The sequence below is a fragment of the Psammomys obesus genome, unplaced genomic scaffold (assembly GCF_907164565.1).
Source record: "Psammomys obesus unplaced genomic scaffold, mPsaObe1.curated_primary_1811, whole genome shotgun sequence".
Lineage (NCBI taxonomy): Eukaryota > Metazoa > Chordata > Mammalia > Rodentia > Muridae > Psammomys > Psammomys obesus.
In genome coordinates, this window is record NW_026585504.1 from 8,359,114 (window position 1) to 8,373,818 (window position 14,705).

Sequence of the window (14,705 nt, forward strand, 5' to 3'; positions counted from 1 at the left end):
ACACACACACACACACACACACACACACACACACACACACACACACGGAGATAACAGCTACCACCCATCAAACCAAAGAGAAGAAAAGCACGAGAGCAGATTCTGTTCTGTGGATGAGATTATGAGGAAGTAGATGTGGCTGACATCACCCTCTCCCTCTGAGTGGAGTCTCTGTAGTTAGGAAATACTAAAGTGAGAAATCAAATGTGTAAGAGAGGCTTAGTGAGCTGAGTTACAGTTGAAAGGCAGATGACTCTGCAGCACAGGAAAATGAATGGTGGCATGCTTTGCACTCATGGAGCACATGGGGATGTACTATTCAGAGGAGGAAAAAAGTCTAAGTCTTAGTAGGCTACCCTTCATATAAGAAAAAAGAGCACACCCACAAGATACATTCATGGTGGGAAAGAAATACAAGTACAAGGTAAGCAAGGGGAGAAAGGAAGGCAAGGAGAGCCAATAGTGAGGATGGGAAAGGTGAGTGTCCAAGCTGTCTCTCATCAGGACACAATACCTATGCTAAACAAGGAGTCTACTGTTTCTGGGCCATGGTGAACATCACGGAGCATGCTCACTTCATGGTGAGTAGAAGGGAAAGAGAGGGAGAGACGGAGAGGAAGAGAGGGAGAGAGAGACTCTTCAAGTGTACAGCCCTAGTGACCCAGTTCCTCCAACTAAGTCCTACCTCCTAGTTTCCATCATTGATCAATAACACCATCAATGGATCCATCAAAGGATTACTCCACTGACCATGTCTGAGTCCTTAGTCACCTCTCAAGAGTTGCCAGCTAGGAGTTAGGTCTTCAGCACTTCAGACTGGGTAGGGAGTTTTCAAAACTCCTGATTTAAAAAAATAAAAATAAAAAGATCTTAGTAGGAATAGAAAGGGACTTTCCTCAATTTGAGAAGGGTGTATCTGCAGAAAATGCGAAGCTAACATCATGTCTGTGGTAGAGTAACCACAGCAGAAAAAGAAAAAGCCAAAGAGACATAGTTTTTTGTTTGTTTGTTGTTGTTGTTTGTACAGCAGTGAGGCTAGGGAACTGCACAGGTTTTCATAGAGACCCTAAAAATAATAAGAATTTTAAAAGGAAAGAAAAATGAAAACCAGCCAGGATATAGGGGGAACTGACTTTCAGTTCAAATAGGAATAGGAATGTGTCTGCTTATTTTACACAGAAAGATAGCCATGCAGAAGAGTAGAAGAATGACTAATTAAAAAAATGTTGGAAATACTGTTTTGATTCTATGGTGTAGGGCTAACATTACAGAGAAAAACATTGTGTTCTAGTTAATAAATATGTTCCTCAGCAGGAGAAATTCTGTTAAGTTCTAAAGACATCCTGGGAACTCACAAATAAGCAAGAAACAAATTGGAGAGAAACTTCAAAATGATATTGCTTATATCAAAGTCGGAGCTATCATTGAAAATTCATGATTTCTAATATATATGGCTTCACATATGTTCATATTTATATTTATTCTATGACTTTTAGTAGAAACAGGGAACCTGGGAACAAGACATTTGATTTTAAATACAGTCATCTACAAAGCAGCCTGAGCTCCTTGAAGAAGTGACTGATACAGAGTTAAAGTAACAAAAGATAAAGCTGGAAGTAAGAAAATCCTTGTCAAAAAGAAAGAGAAAGACAGAAAAGAAAGAAAGAAAGAAAGAAAGAAAGAAAGAAAGAAAGAAAGAAAGAAAGAAAGAAAGAAAGAAAGAAATAAAGATGGCAGGGTGTGCATCAAAGGGACTTAGAGACCAACCTAAACAAAGCACCTTACCATGGCCAAAACTGGGACCATTTTTCTTGACCAAAATTAATAAAATAATCAACAACATTGGATTATAGCTCAATGCTTAAAATAATTATCTACAAATCCATTCTGATATAAATAGGAGTTCACTGAATGAATAATTTGGGGAGAAGCTTTTGTTTCCAAGTAGTATCTGGAGGAATGAGGGAAACAGAAAGTCCTTCCTAGCCAAGAAGTCAGCACAGCACTAACGGTTGCAAGGAAGAGCTCCTGGCTGTCTTCACAGTCCCACCTCTGGCCTTTGCTCAGTTCCCTTTTTGCCACTGGTGACTAACACCATGAAGAAACTATGGATGGTCTCCATCCCAGGCTGACTGCCAGAAATTAATGGAGCAGATTATATGATCTCAGAGATTCCTTCCAAGCTCCCATACCCATGGAAATAGCCACAGTTCCAATGTAATTATTAGGAGTGCAATCTCTTTTTCCTTCCCTCTTCTTTATTTCTGCTTCCTGTCTACATTTCTAGCCCCTTCTCAAAAAGATAGTTTAGAGCTCTGTGTATGAGAAAAAGAGGATATTATATAACTATTTCCTTCAAACAGAAACACTCCTTCCTGGAGGGAGGCTTAAAGGCACAGGAAACAAGCACAACTTACAAGGTGCAAGGAAGCTTCTAAAACTTACAGGTCTCTCTACAGGTTATATAAGCTGGAACAATGGCTATGGAGAGGAAGCTTTCCAGTGGAGCTGGAAAAGTCATGACCCATTCTGATGTAGATTTTTCAGTGATGTACGTGCCTATAAGTCACTCATGCCTTTAAGTAACTCCTCATCTATTATGCTATAAAGACCCACCCGTCAATCTTACCGACTCACTAGGCTAGACTTGGCTGGAATCATTTCTTTGGTCTATCATGGAGTGAACAGATACTTGCTAATGTCTTTCCAGTAAGAGTCATACACACAGAGAGTTGGAAGTGCAGGAAAAGAGAAAATGTGAGTCTTAATAGTAAGAGTTTCTGGGTTGCTGTAGGTAGAGAAGAGTGCAAGAGAGAAAAAGCGCAAACAGCAGCAATATTTTTAATGACACATGTTTTAGTCAGTGTTTTCTAGAGGAACAGAAACAAGGGGATGAATGAAAATGAGTATGAATGAGAGAGAGAGAAAGAGAGAAAATTTATTAAGTGGGCTTTAAAACAGTAATGATGGCCACAACAGAGAGAGAAGAACTAAGCAAATGCTGGCAACACTGAAAGCTGGGAGCTGAGTACAGCCTGCCTTGGGGCTTCCTGCCTTCCTGTTTCCAGATTACCGTCTACTCCTTCCTGGGCCATGTCACCACTTCCTTGTCTCAGTTGTTTCAGGATTTAAACCTCCATCTCTCACTGAGCAATAGGAATCTGTTTCACATCCCAGAATTTTTAAGCCCTAGTCATCTGAGAGGAAGTTGCAGTTTTTGTACAAAGTGGCCCTTGCAAACACAGCCACCATGGTCCAAAGACACAGTTCCCTTCATCAGGTCATCTTCCAAGCCCAACTAGACCACGAGGAGTAAGAAAATGCATTTAGTTCAACATAAATTATGAATTTGAAACATTTGACTTCTCATAAAATTTTCTTTCGTTAATGATATGTGTCTAGAGCAAAGCTCTTGATATTTCTGTGCCAAGAAACTTTTAAGAAAGTACCTGTTTGTTCAGGTCACCATACCAGGTTTTTTGCTTTGCTTTTAAAAGACTTTATTTTTACTGTTAATTATGAATATGGGGTTACAAGCCCATGAGCGCAGAGTCTGTGGAGGCCAGAGAAGGACGTTCCGTTCCTTGGAGCTGGAGTTGCAGGTTGCTGTGAGCCTCCTGACATGAGTGCTGGGAATGAAACCCAGGCCCTCTGAAAGAGCAGTATGTGATGGGCTGTTAACCATTGATCCATCTCTCTAGCCTGTTTGATTTAGAACTTAGTAAGGGCTGGAAAGATGGCTCAGCAGTTATCCACGTGTACTGCTCTTATAGAGCTTCCTGTGGTTCCCAGTGCTCAGCGCAGGTGAATCACGACCACCCGTAACTCCAGCTCCAGGGGATCTGTTGCCTCTGGCCTCCACTGGTACCTGTGCTTACTTGTACTTATCACCCCCAACAAGGGTACATATTTGAGAACAATAAAAATGGATCTTTTAAACTTACCCAACAGACTGATGACTACCGTTCTGTCCTGTCTGTAACCTCAAATGGATACAGTCAGCACTGGATTCTCTGTCTGGGCTGAACGACAGCAATGTTTTCCTAGATTCATCAGCCGCCACCTAACCGACACTCTCGAAGACCCCTGATTGAGGGATGTTCCCATTGGCCTTCTCCCAGGCATGTGCCACTCATGGACCATCCAGTGACCAACATGGATGCCTTTTCTACAGAACTTAGATGAGCTCCCAACCCTAGCTGATGGATGTGAACAAAGATATTGTCAGGTCTAAACTTGTAACAAAACAGAACAGCTGCCATTTGTTTGCAGAAGCTCTGTGGTATTATTAAATTTAAAGATCCACGTTTAAAGTCGCAGACAGTCAGAAGACTGGGGTTATGCATCTACAACAATAAAAACTGGAGTAACAGTAGTTGTCTAAACGGAAAGTACTACATAGTTATGCTTTGAGCAGTCCTATTTCCAGACTTCACTATGTCTCCATCTCCAAATAAAGAAAATTAATGTTAAGTATTTGTCTACAAATTAGTTTATTGCCTTGGATTAGATGATAATTCCTGATGCTCGCTTGCATACTACTTCCCTTTTCTTTCAGCTTGGCCTTGTGATGCTTCAGCTTTCTTAAATCAATCTTTCACCCTCTGAAGTAGAGGCCCTGTCTTAGAGTTTTTTATTGCTGTCACAAAACACGGTGACCAAAAAGCAAGTTGGGGAGGGAAGGGTTTATTTGGCTTACACTTCCTGATCATAGTCCATCACCGGAGGAAGCCAGGACAGGAACTCAGGCAGGGTTGGAACCTGGAGGCAGGGGCTGATGCAGAGGCCCTCATGGAGGGGTGCTGCTTACTGGCTTGCTTCCTATGGCTTGCTCAGCCTGATTTCTTATAGAACCCAGAACTACCAGCCCAGGGATGGCACCACCCACCACGGCTGGGCCCTCCCCCATTGCTCACTAATTGAGAAAATGCCTTACAGCTGGATCTTAGGGAGGCATTTTCTCTACTGAGGCTTCTTTCTCTCTGATGAGTCTAATTTGTGTTAAGTTGACACACAAAACCCAGCCAGTACAGGCGTATACTATAAACTTAACCAATTACCCATGTCTGGAGGAGTCATAGACCCTAGAGGAGAACCTAGTATTGCCATTTTCCTAAATCAATAAAACTTCTAACTGTATTCTCCATATCTGTCCTTGTACCCACAGAGAGAGAAGTGTTGCTGGTTCCCCTTGTGGTGGCTTGAATGAGAATGGCTCCCACAGGCTCCTATGTCTGAATGCCTGGCATCCAGATGGTGGGACTGTTAGGAAAGAATTACCATGTTCAAACCCCAGAAATCTCAAACTTGAGACTTAAAATCTCATCCTGAGAAGAGAAGCGTGGAACAAGGCCCTCTCCTTGTTGCCCGTGCCTGCCTCAGGGGCACGTGACACAGTCCCCAAGAGGTTATGCGTGGTCAGTCATGGAAGCTGTCACTTTTTATCTTTCCCCGCACAAACCCAGCATCACCGACATCCTAGCCCCAGCCAATCAAATACATTCATCCTCAAAACCCTCCCCACTGTCCAAGCTTTCTAATGTCCCTGTTCATAAAGCACAGCATCTATTTCATCGAAGATCATCTGAGACTTGTCATTTACTCGGGGAAAGAAGGCTCCCTGAAGGATTCGCTGATGAACCTCCAGGCTTGACTTCCATCTAGGCAGTCAGAGTGGAACTGCTTCAGTCACTGCTGGAGCGCGCCTGGTCGCTGAGTCAGCTGCCTGATCTGTCCCAGTCAGCTCCGACCTCTCAGAGCCCTGAGCTCCGGCCACTTGGATCAGCCCCAGGGCCTGCATTAGCAGTCACCATATCAGGCAAGGGCATTTGCCCACTCCCTCTGCTGCGTAACCCTACGTCCGCTAGAGGACTAATATCCAGAATATACAAAGAACTCGGGAAATTAGACACCAACAAACCAAATAATACAATTAAAAATGGGGCACAGACCAAGAAGAGAATTCTCAGCAGAGGAATATCAAATGGCAGAGAAACACTTAAAGAAAAGCTCAACATCCTTAGTCATCAAGGAAATACACAACAAAACAACTCTGAGATTCCATGTTATACCTTTCAGAATGGCTAAGATCAAAACTTAAGTGACACATGCTGGAGAGGTTTGCTGGTGGGAATGCAAACTTGCACAACCACTTTGGAAATAAATCTGGTGCTTTCTCAGAAAATTGGGAACAGCACTACCTCAAGATCCAAATATACCACTCCTGGGTTTATACCCAAAAGATGCCCCATCATTCAATAAGGATGTTTGCTCAACTATGTTCATAGCAGCTTTATTTGTAATAGCCAGAATCTGGAAACAACCCAGATGTCCCTCAACAGAGGAATGGATACAGAAATTATGGTACACTACACAATGGAATACTACTCAGCTATGAAAAACAAGGAAATCATTAAACTTGCAGGCAAATGGATAGAACTAGAAGAGATCATCCTGAGTGAGGTATCCCAGAAACAGAAAGACAGGCATGGTATACACTCACTTATAAGCCATATAATGTAGGACAGCCATCTACAGATCTAAAGAAGCTAAAGAGTAAGGAGGACCCTGGGGAGGATGCTTAAATCTCATTCAGAACGGCAAACAGGATAGACACCAGAAGCGGTGGAAGAGAGGAAACAGGATGGAAGCCTACTATAGAGTGTTCTCTGAAAGGATTCACCCAAAAGGGGATCGAAGCAGATGCTGAGACTCAGGGCCAAACTTTGGGCAGAGCGCAGGGAGTCTTATGGAGGAAGAAAGGGGTGGGGTTAGAGGGATATTGAGGAGACAGGAGCCCCACAAAGAGACCAACAAGACTAAAAGATCTGAGCCCAGGGGGCCCTTCAGAGACTGATGCACCAATGGAGGACCATGCATGGAGAGGACCTAGAACCCCTGCTCAGATGTGGCTGATTGGCAGCTCAGTCTCCATATGGATCTCTGAGTGAGGGGATCAGGGGCTGCCTCTATCATGAACTCAGTTGACTGCTCTCTGATCCCTTGCCCCTGATGATGCAGCCTTGCCAAGCCACAGAGGAAGAGGATCCAGACAATCCTGATGAGAATTAACAAGCTATGGGCAGATGGCAATGGTGGAGAACTCCCCCCTTCAGTGAACTAGGGGAAGGGGATGAGGGGAAGAGGGAGGGAGGGCGGGATTGGGGGAGTTGAGGGAGGGGGCTTCAATCAGGATATATAATGAATAAATGAGAAGAAAAAATAAAATTAAAAAATTCCTATTAAAAAAAAGAGACGGTTTTACCAAGGGCTGTAACACTTCAGCATCAGCACCGCCTCCAGCTTTGGAACTCCAAGTTTCTGCTGCCATCTGGTACCAGCAATCTCATTAAAAAGAGCTAACTGTAACAGGATGGAAAACTGTTTTCCACATCCCCTGTGAGATCGGGCATCTTGTTGAATGGACCTCACTCTGTATGCTCCAGCCATTTCTGAGGGAAGCAGAACCTGGGACTCAAGTTTCATCCATTTCTGCCTGGAAGGCGATAATGTTCAGACCTTCCTTCAGAAGAAGTGCATACTTTGAGCGGTGGTGGTAATGGTGGTGGTGGTGGCGACGGTGGAGGCGGTGGCAGTGGTGGGAGCAGAGGCAGTGGGTGAAATGGAACCACACTCTGCCATGACGCTTATGGACTCTAACACTCTCTAATTATAAACCCCAAATTAAAGATTTATTTTATACATTGCCTTGGTCATGGTGTTTTACCATGATAATGAAAAAAATAACTAAGACACCCTTCATCAAAGTAATTTCTTCTTGCAACAAATGGAGGCTCCTACAGAAGTCCATAACTGGTAAAAATGCAGAGGATAAGTGGCCAGGAAATGCTCAGCCCCATTTGGTACACACACAACATAACCTCTGTATCTAAGGTTCAGGGAACAAGGCAGAGTTAGAGAAAGAACCAGAGGACCAGGGCTACTGAAATATAGTACATTCTACACTTGGCAGGAAGACTGACCCATGAAATCTCAGCAATAGGGTGGCCCAAGCAGGCCCTGCATAAGGGCAACAGGAATGGGGGAAGTTCCCCCTCCTAGATGAAGAGCTCTGGGCTTTCAACAGTTTCTGAGAGAGAGAGAACCCAGGACACGTCATTTAATCAGTCATGTGATGCCAAGTGGCCAGCCCTAAACACAGGGACATACAGCAACACTAAGTCTATTGATAGATCTGGGTAGCAATAGTAGTTATAGGAAAAGTCATGAGTATGAGAGGAAGGGGAAGGAGTTCACTTATGTATGTATGAAATTCTCAAAAACCAAAGAAATGACAAAAAAATAAGGTACGGTGTAGCTAGTGTGAGAAAATGTTCTTCGATGAGAGGCCGACGAGGCTAACTAGGACTAGTTCGCTTCCCTATAGTCTCATCTCTCTACCTACTCAGCCTCTGTCATGTACATTTGCAAGTAAAGCCTTTTTTTTTTCAAACATACTGCTTACTGACAACTCATCTTCTTGTCTACAGATTTTCCCTGCAGAACGGCAGCTTTTCTTGATGCAATATTCTCAGTATGACAAACTATTGCTCATTGGTTTCTATTTCCCCCCAGCAGTGGGGAGAAGAGGCAGCAGCTATGAACAGCTCTTGCAACACAAGTTTGAAAAAAATCAGAGAAACAAGCCCAGGGGTAAGTACTCCCTATAACCTCTGGCAAAGCAGAGACTTCTCGGGGCCTCCTCTCGAGTGAAAACCTGAGCACTCTGAGGAGAGGGACACACTGACGAATGACTGCAAAGGCTGCTTCTGTTGTGGGACCCACAGATCACTGCGGGGGGGGGGGAGGGCAAAGGGGTTGTCCAGTGCATTGAGAAGGTTGGTCAAATATGTCTATAATGGAATGTGCTTTTGGAAAAAAAAAAAAAACAAAACAGTCTAAGTTTTACCAAAGAACTAGGAAAGACACGGGTTTCTGAAGTCTTCATGGCTTTGACTTCTTATCTAAAAGCTCTGAGCCAAATACTACAGTCCTTCTCTGGAAAATTCTGGGATTCTAGATGAACCTTCCCTCCTTTGATACTAGCCATAGACCATTGACCAGCCTCTGTTTGGGTTAAATATTCCAACTGCTAATAAGAATCATTTCATTACAACATACAAAATTAATTTATGGAAATAAACACAAGCGAGGTGGAAAGCTGGGTGAAAAAATACAAACTAAAATAGCAGACGCTCATATTCTTTCTTCTAACCTTGTAGGTTTTGTCTTAACTTCGCCTCGGGCTAGAACTAGCTGTGGACTTTCCCCAAGGCAGGAGCCTGTTTGATAATCTTGATGGCTTTTTTCTGATTAGCCCCAGAAACTGTCTTCGAGCTATGAATATTTAATCGTATTGTCCGTAAACAGGTTACTTGTGCGGAGAGGCTAAGGTAATTAACACCAACGCAAGAGTTATAGCTTCAACGGCTACTTTACATACTCAGTGATATTCCAGCCACGCAGCGCATTTGCATTGCGCTCAGCCTTATTATTCCAAATTACAGAAGACGCTGCTGAAGTTTGGCAGCAGTGAATCCTAACTGTCGGGTTCTAAAGTCCTTTTCAGTTTTTCTCAGCACATCCTTTGCCTAATGTTTATCTGATGTTTGGAAAACACACTCACACGTGTGAAAGTTTCCCTTTTCTCAAAATCAGAATCGACACGAATGAAAATGATGGCTCCTCCTCGGGCAGAGAACAACTTGTAGATAGAATATATTTCTGAAAGTTTTGGAAATCTCGGGGCACACTATGCGGGGAATAGAATTAGGAGCAGTAGAGTCACCATGAAAATACACATACGTGTGTGTCTTTGGGGGTATTTCCAGAAAGGTCTAACTGAGAAGAAAAGATCTACCCTGAATGTGAGCGGTAGGATCCCATGGGCTGGGAGCCAGGCCGAGTATAGCAGACGAAAGCGAACCAAACCCTCGTGCAGAAAGCAATGCTGACTGGCCGCTTCCGGCTCCTGCAGCCGTGCCTCCACCGCTAGGATGGACAGTGCCCTCAAACTGTGAGCCCAAGCAGACCCTTCCTTGAGCCACTTTAGTCACAGCAGTGAGAAAAGCAGCTGATACACAGGCATGGGCTTTCTACACATGCACGTGCTTGGAAATACAAGGAAAATGTTTCCCTGTCGTGTCTGTGATCGTTACTGTGATTTGTTCTGGCATTTTGGGATCTCTCCACTGGTTGGACTGTTACCGTTTTCCACCCGTGTCTATTTTCCTCTCTTGCAATTTCATCTTTATTTTTTTTTCTTCAACGGTATTCAATCAAAAGATGGTTCCCAGGCTGGTTTTCTCCATTCTTGGTGCAGTGGGTTACATACTTCCCTCTCTGCCGCCCTCCTCATGAAAATCCCAGGCTGCGTGGAATGACTTAGACTGGCCCAATTGTGCCCTTGTGGTCTGGCAGAGCTTTGCCTCTTATCTCTCCCTGGAAGATGGGCTGATCTGCTCACCCCCAAGCCCAGCTTCCGAAAAGTTCTTACCCAGTGTGGCACTGTTCCATAAGTGTGAGTCTTAACTGCTTCTGTATCTCCAGGAATCTTGCGCACACAGCCTATTTCCCGAGGGAATGCCTGGTTCTGTATGCATTACATTCTCTTCATTCCTGGCTCTGCTGTTAGACCAAGCTATAGCACTACGTCACTGAGGTAAAGAGAGGTGGACTGAAAGAGAGTCCTCAGACTCAGTCCTTGTATTTCAGCACGTAGTTCCAGCACAGAAGAAGAGCAGCTTTCTACATCCCGGTTCTTTTGACCCGGGCACTGACTCAAGATAGAGAATGAACGAATAGAGCTTGCTGGGGTCTTTTGGACCAATTGCCTTGGAGCAAATGATGAAACATTCAGCACTGTAGTGCTTCCTCAAACCAACCCCGCTGGTACTCGTGCATGACAGCTTGTCCTTCTTGATAGCTATCAATGATGGTATAATGGTTTTTGCATATGTGTGTGTTCGAATACAGGAACATGTATGTAGGTCTGTGTGGGTGAGTAGATGCCCGTGCCTGTGTGCACGTGCATGAGGAGACCAGAGTTCAACATGAGCTGCTCTCCTCCATCCCTTCTCATTTCCATTCTCTTATTTTTTGAGACAGGGTGTCTCGCTGAACACGGAGCTCACCAACTGCCTATATAGGTTGCCCAGCAAAGCCCAGGAAACTCTTGTCTCTACCGCTTCAGTACTGAGCAACAGGCGTGTGCCACCGCACTCAGGTTTGTACATGCGTGTGCGTGCGTGCATGCGTGAGTGCGTGCGTGTGTGCATTCGTGCGTGCGTGCGTGTGTGTGTGTGTGTGTGTGTGTGTGTGTGTGTGTGTGTGTGGTAGGGGTGGTGGTCCTGGGCATAAGAACCTAGGTCCTCTTGCTTTCCCAGGAAGCACTTTAAGAACTGAGCCATCTCTCCACCTCCTGTATTTTGCTTTCACAGAAATCTCTGGATTTCTTAATAGAAAATACAATGCACCTCAGACTAACACAACGCTAATTATTACAGATGTTCGATGAACAACTTTTCTCCAGAGGACAATTTTTTTCCCATTTCCAGTGAAAACTACTACACTCTGTACCTGCCATGATGCCAAATGATGCTTACAGGCAGGGCTCTAGATCAGGACAACAGGGTTAGGTAGTAACGCCATGCTTCCAGAGCAGGTAGGGCTGCCCTGTAGACAGCCTGTAGAGCTCTGACCACACCCCCAGGCTTCTGATGAAGCAGATTTATTCCCTACTAAATTTAGCACAGGGTTCATCTATGCCTCACACAGTCATCAAAAGGAAAACAAACATAACCGTATCCTTACCTTATAGTAAATTCTGGACACCAGACTCCGCTGAAGGACCCTTTCTCGAAAAGTCACTGCTTTCAGCAGAAAGGCTAGATGGCCCACTGTGTCAGTGCTAAATGCCAGGAAGCTGGAGAAAAACCACAGTGACCATTGTTGTTAGTTTGGCTTAAAAAAAAAAATCACAGCGGGGTTGGAGGAAGGTGGCACATGCCTTTAATCCCATGAGGGATTAATCCCAGCAGAGGCAGGTGGAGCTCTGTGAGTTTCCGGCCAACCTGGGCTACAGAGCTAGTTCCAGGACAACCAAGGCTACACACACACACACACACACACACACACACACACACACATACACACAAGGATGATTTACAAGGGCTAGAGAGAGCTGGAGAGATGGCTCAGGGTTAAGAGCACATATGACTCTTTTAGAACATCTGAGTTCCGCTCCCAGAACTCCCGTCAGGTGGCCAACAGCTGCCTGCAACTCCAGCCCCAAATGAGCCAGTGCCTCAGCCTCTGCAGGCACCTGCACTCATACGCATACATGCACACACAGACACACATGCATGTACACATGATTTAAAAATATTTCAAACGTGAAAGAGCCAGACAGATGTCTCAGTGAGTAAAAGCACGTGACACACAAACCTAATGACGAGTTCAGTCCTATCGTGTAGTGGAAGAAGAAAACCAGCTCTCCACACATGCGCCATGGCACATGTATACACACACACATACACAGACAAACACACGCTAGTGATGATGGTGGTGGTGATGATGAGAATAATAATTATTGTGACTATATATTTTAAAAATTAAAACACGCTTTCTTCCCATAGGAAGGCATTACGTGTATGCAACCCGCACATCCCTCCTCCCATTGGCATTATGTGTGTTTCTCTTCAGTACTTTCTAGTGAGTGCCTGGCTCTGGTTTATTCTACATATTTACCCTTGTGGTAAAGGAGTAATATGGCTTCCTGCCCTTTCTGTTGACTGCCTACATTTTCTAGAGAGCCTTTCTTTATTAACAGTTGTATAATTTCCATCAAGTGAAGCTTATAATAACATTCAATTTTTGAGCTGTTTTTACCTAGCATTGAGTTCACTCTTCCCACACGACTGAAGGTAACGTCCAGTTGACTAAAAACTAACTAGTCACCATGAAGTTAATTCATACAAGGTTTTCCTATAGCTCACCTTCCCCTTTCCCCATATCCTGGGAAAGTGAATGATTATAAGACCACAGATAACTCAGATTCCAATTATTAAACTTTAAAAACCAGGTAGCTGCTGTTCATTCTAAGTAGAAGAGCATCTTTCATGAGCCAGAATGGCAGAGTGCTGAATGAGCAGTCGGCTTCCTTGGAGACGGAAGGCAGGAGGGTGTTTACACACCAGCCCCTGGGAAATCTCAATTACCATGTATCAACGCTCATTCTGAAACTTGCTTCGGAAAGCTGAGTTCCTGACTGGGTCTAGTTCATAAAAGGTATAAAGAACTTACATGGTTTATTTTTTTAACATGTCTTAGTCATCCAGTGGCTATTCTATGAAACCTGGAGCTGTGAATGTTTGTGTTGGAAACTGCCACTCTATCTTGGAAATTTTCCATAGGTCAGTATCTATCCCCTTCAGGCTGTCCACTGTGTGCAGGACCTCACCCGCACATCTGTGTCTCCTGTGAGCCCGAGTAGAAATCACCCAGAGTAGAAAGCCTTGAAACTTGGACCACTGCCAAAAGGGATCCTCGGCTGTCTGTTCTATAAGAAAGTCAGCATGACGCTAGAAGTAAAACAGATTAAATGCAAATGTATATCATTGGTCATCAGAGAAATGCAAATGAAAACCAGAGTGAATGGCATGATATATCCAGCAGCCTGTCCAAAATTAAATATATTGTGTCTAATGTTGCCAAGGACACAGAGAAGCCAAAATGCTCATATCTACTCGTGAAAGTATCAAATGGTCAAACTCACTCTGGAAAGCTCTCCCAGTTTCTCATAAAACAAGCACATCCGTTATGACCTAGCAATTCCTTGTCTCCTACATGCCCAAGAGAAATCAAGAGAACCGTTCATAAAAACGCTTATATAAGAATATTCATAGCTGTCCTACTCATTGGAGTGAAAGACTAGAAATATCCCAGGTGTCTACCCATTTTAAGAGAATGGAAAACAAATCATAGGATAACCATAAAGTACCATTCAGTAATAAAAAGGGGGAAAGTAATACACATGACACCATGAATAAATCTCAAAAAGCATTATGTTGAATTATTGAGGCAACTACAAAAGAGTATAGACAGTATGTTCCATTTACATGAAATCCTAGAACAGGAAACTCTAGTCTTTGGAGGAAGAATATCAGAATAATGTTTATGAATTTGCCAAAACTCAACAAGTGTACATTTTAGATGTGTGCATGCTATCATAAGAAAATTCTACCTGAGAGGAAAAGGAATTGTCTCCACAGGTTGAACTTGAGTAAACAACACTATTTCAAAGTGTGCTAATATCTGCAGTTTAAGATGCACAGGAAGGAGATGAACTGATGGGGACATCATCAGTGGATTCCAGTTAATGACGCTCTGACTATATGCTAACAACCCTGTAAGCTCACAGTGGAGCTAAAACTTACCATTGCTTTCTGGTACCGTGGTCTGTATAAGATCACAGCACAAGAGTCAGGCACTGCGGTGCAAGACTTTAATCCCAGCACCCAGGAGGCAGACGAAGGCAGATCTCTCTGAGGCTAGCCTGGGCTACAGAGCAGGTTCCAGGACAGCCAGGGCTCCAAAGACAAACCCTATCAAAGAAAAGAATAGAAGAAAAAAGAGAAGGAAAGAGAGGGGAAGGAAGGGAGGAAGGAAGGAAGGAAGGAAGGAAGGAAGGAAGGAAGGAAGGAAGG

The 14,705-nt window shown here is 43.9% G+C and overlaps 1 protein-coding gene across 1 annotated transcript in view; it reads right to left on the reverse strand.

Moving 5' to 3' along the window:
- Acoxl (acyl-CoA oxidase like) overlaps nt 1-14,705 on the reverse strand; it is a 187,415-nt gene that overhangs the window by 67,031 nt on the left and 105,679 nt on the right. The window contains exon 6 of the mRNA XM_055605271.1: nt 11,812-11,923. Within this exon, the coding sequence (XP_055461246.1) occupies nt 11,812-11,923 (112 nt within the window). The remainder of the gene's footprint in view (nt 1-11,811; nt 11,924-14,705) is intronic.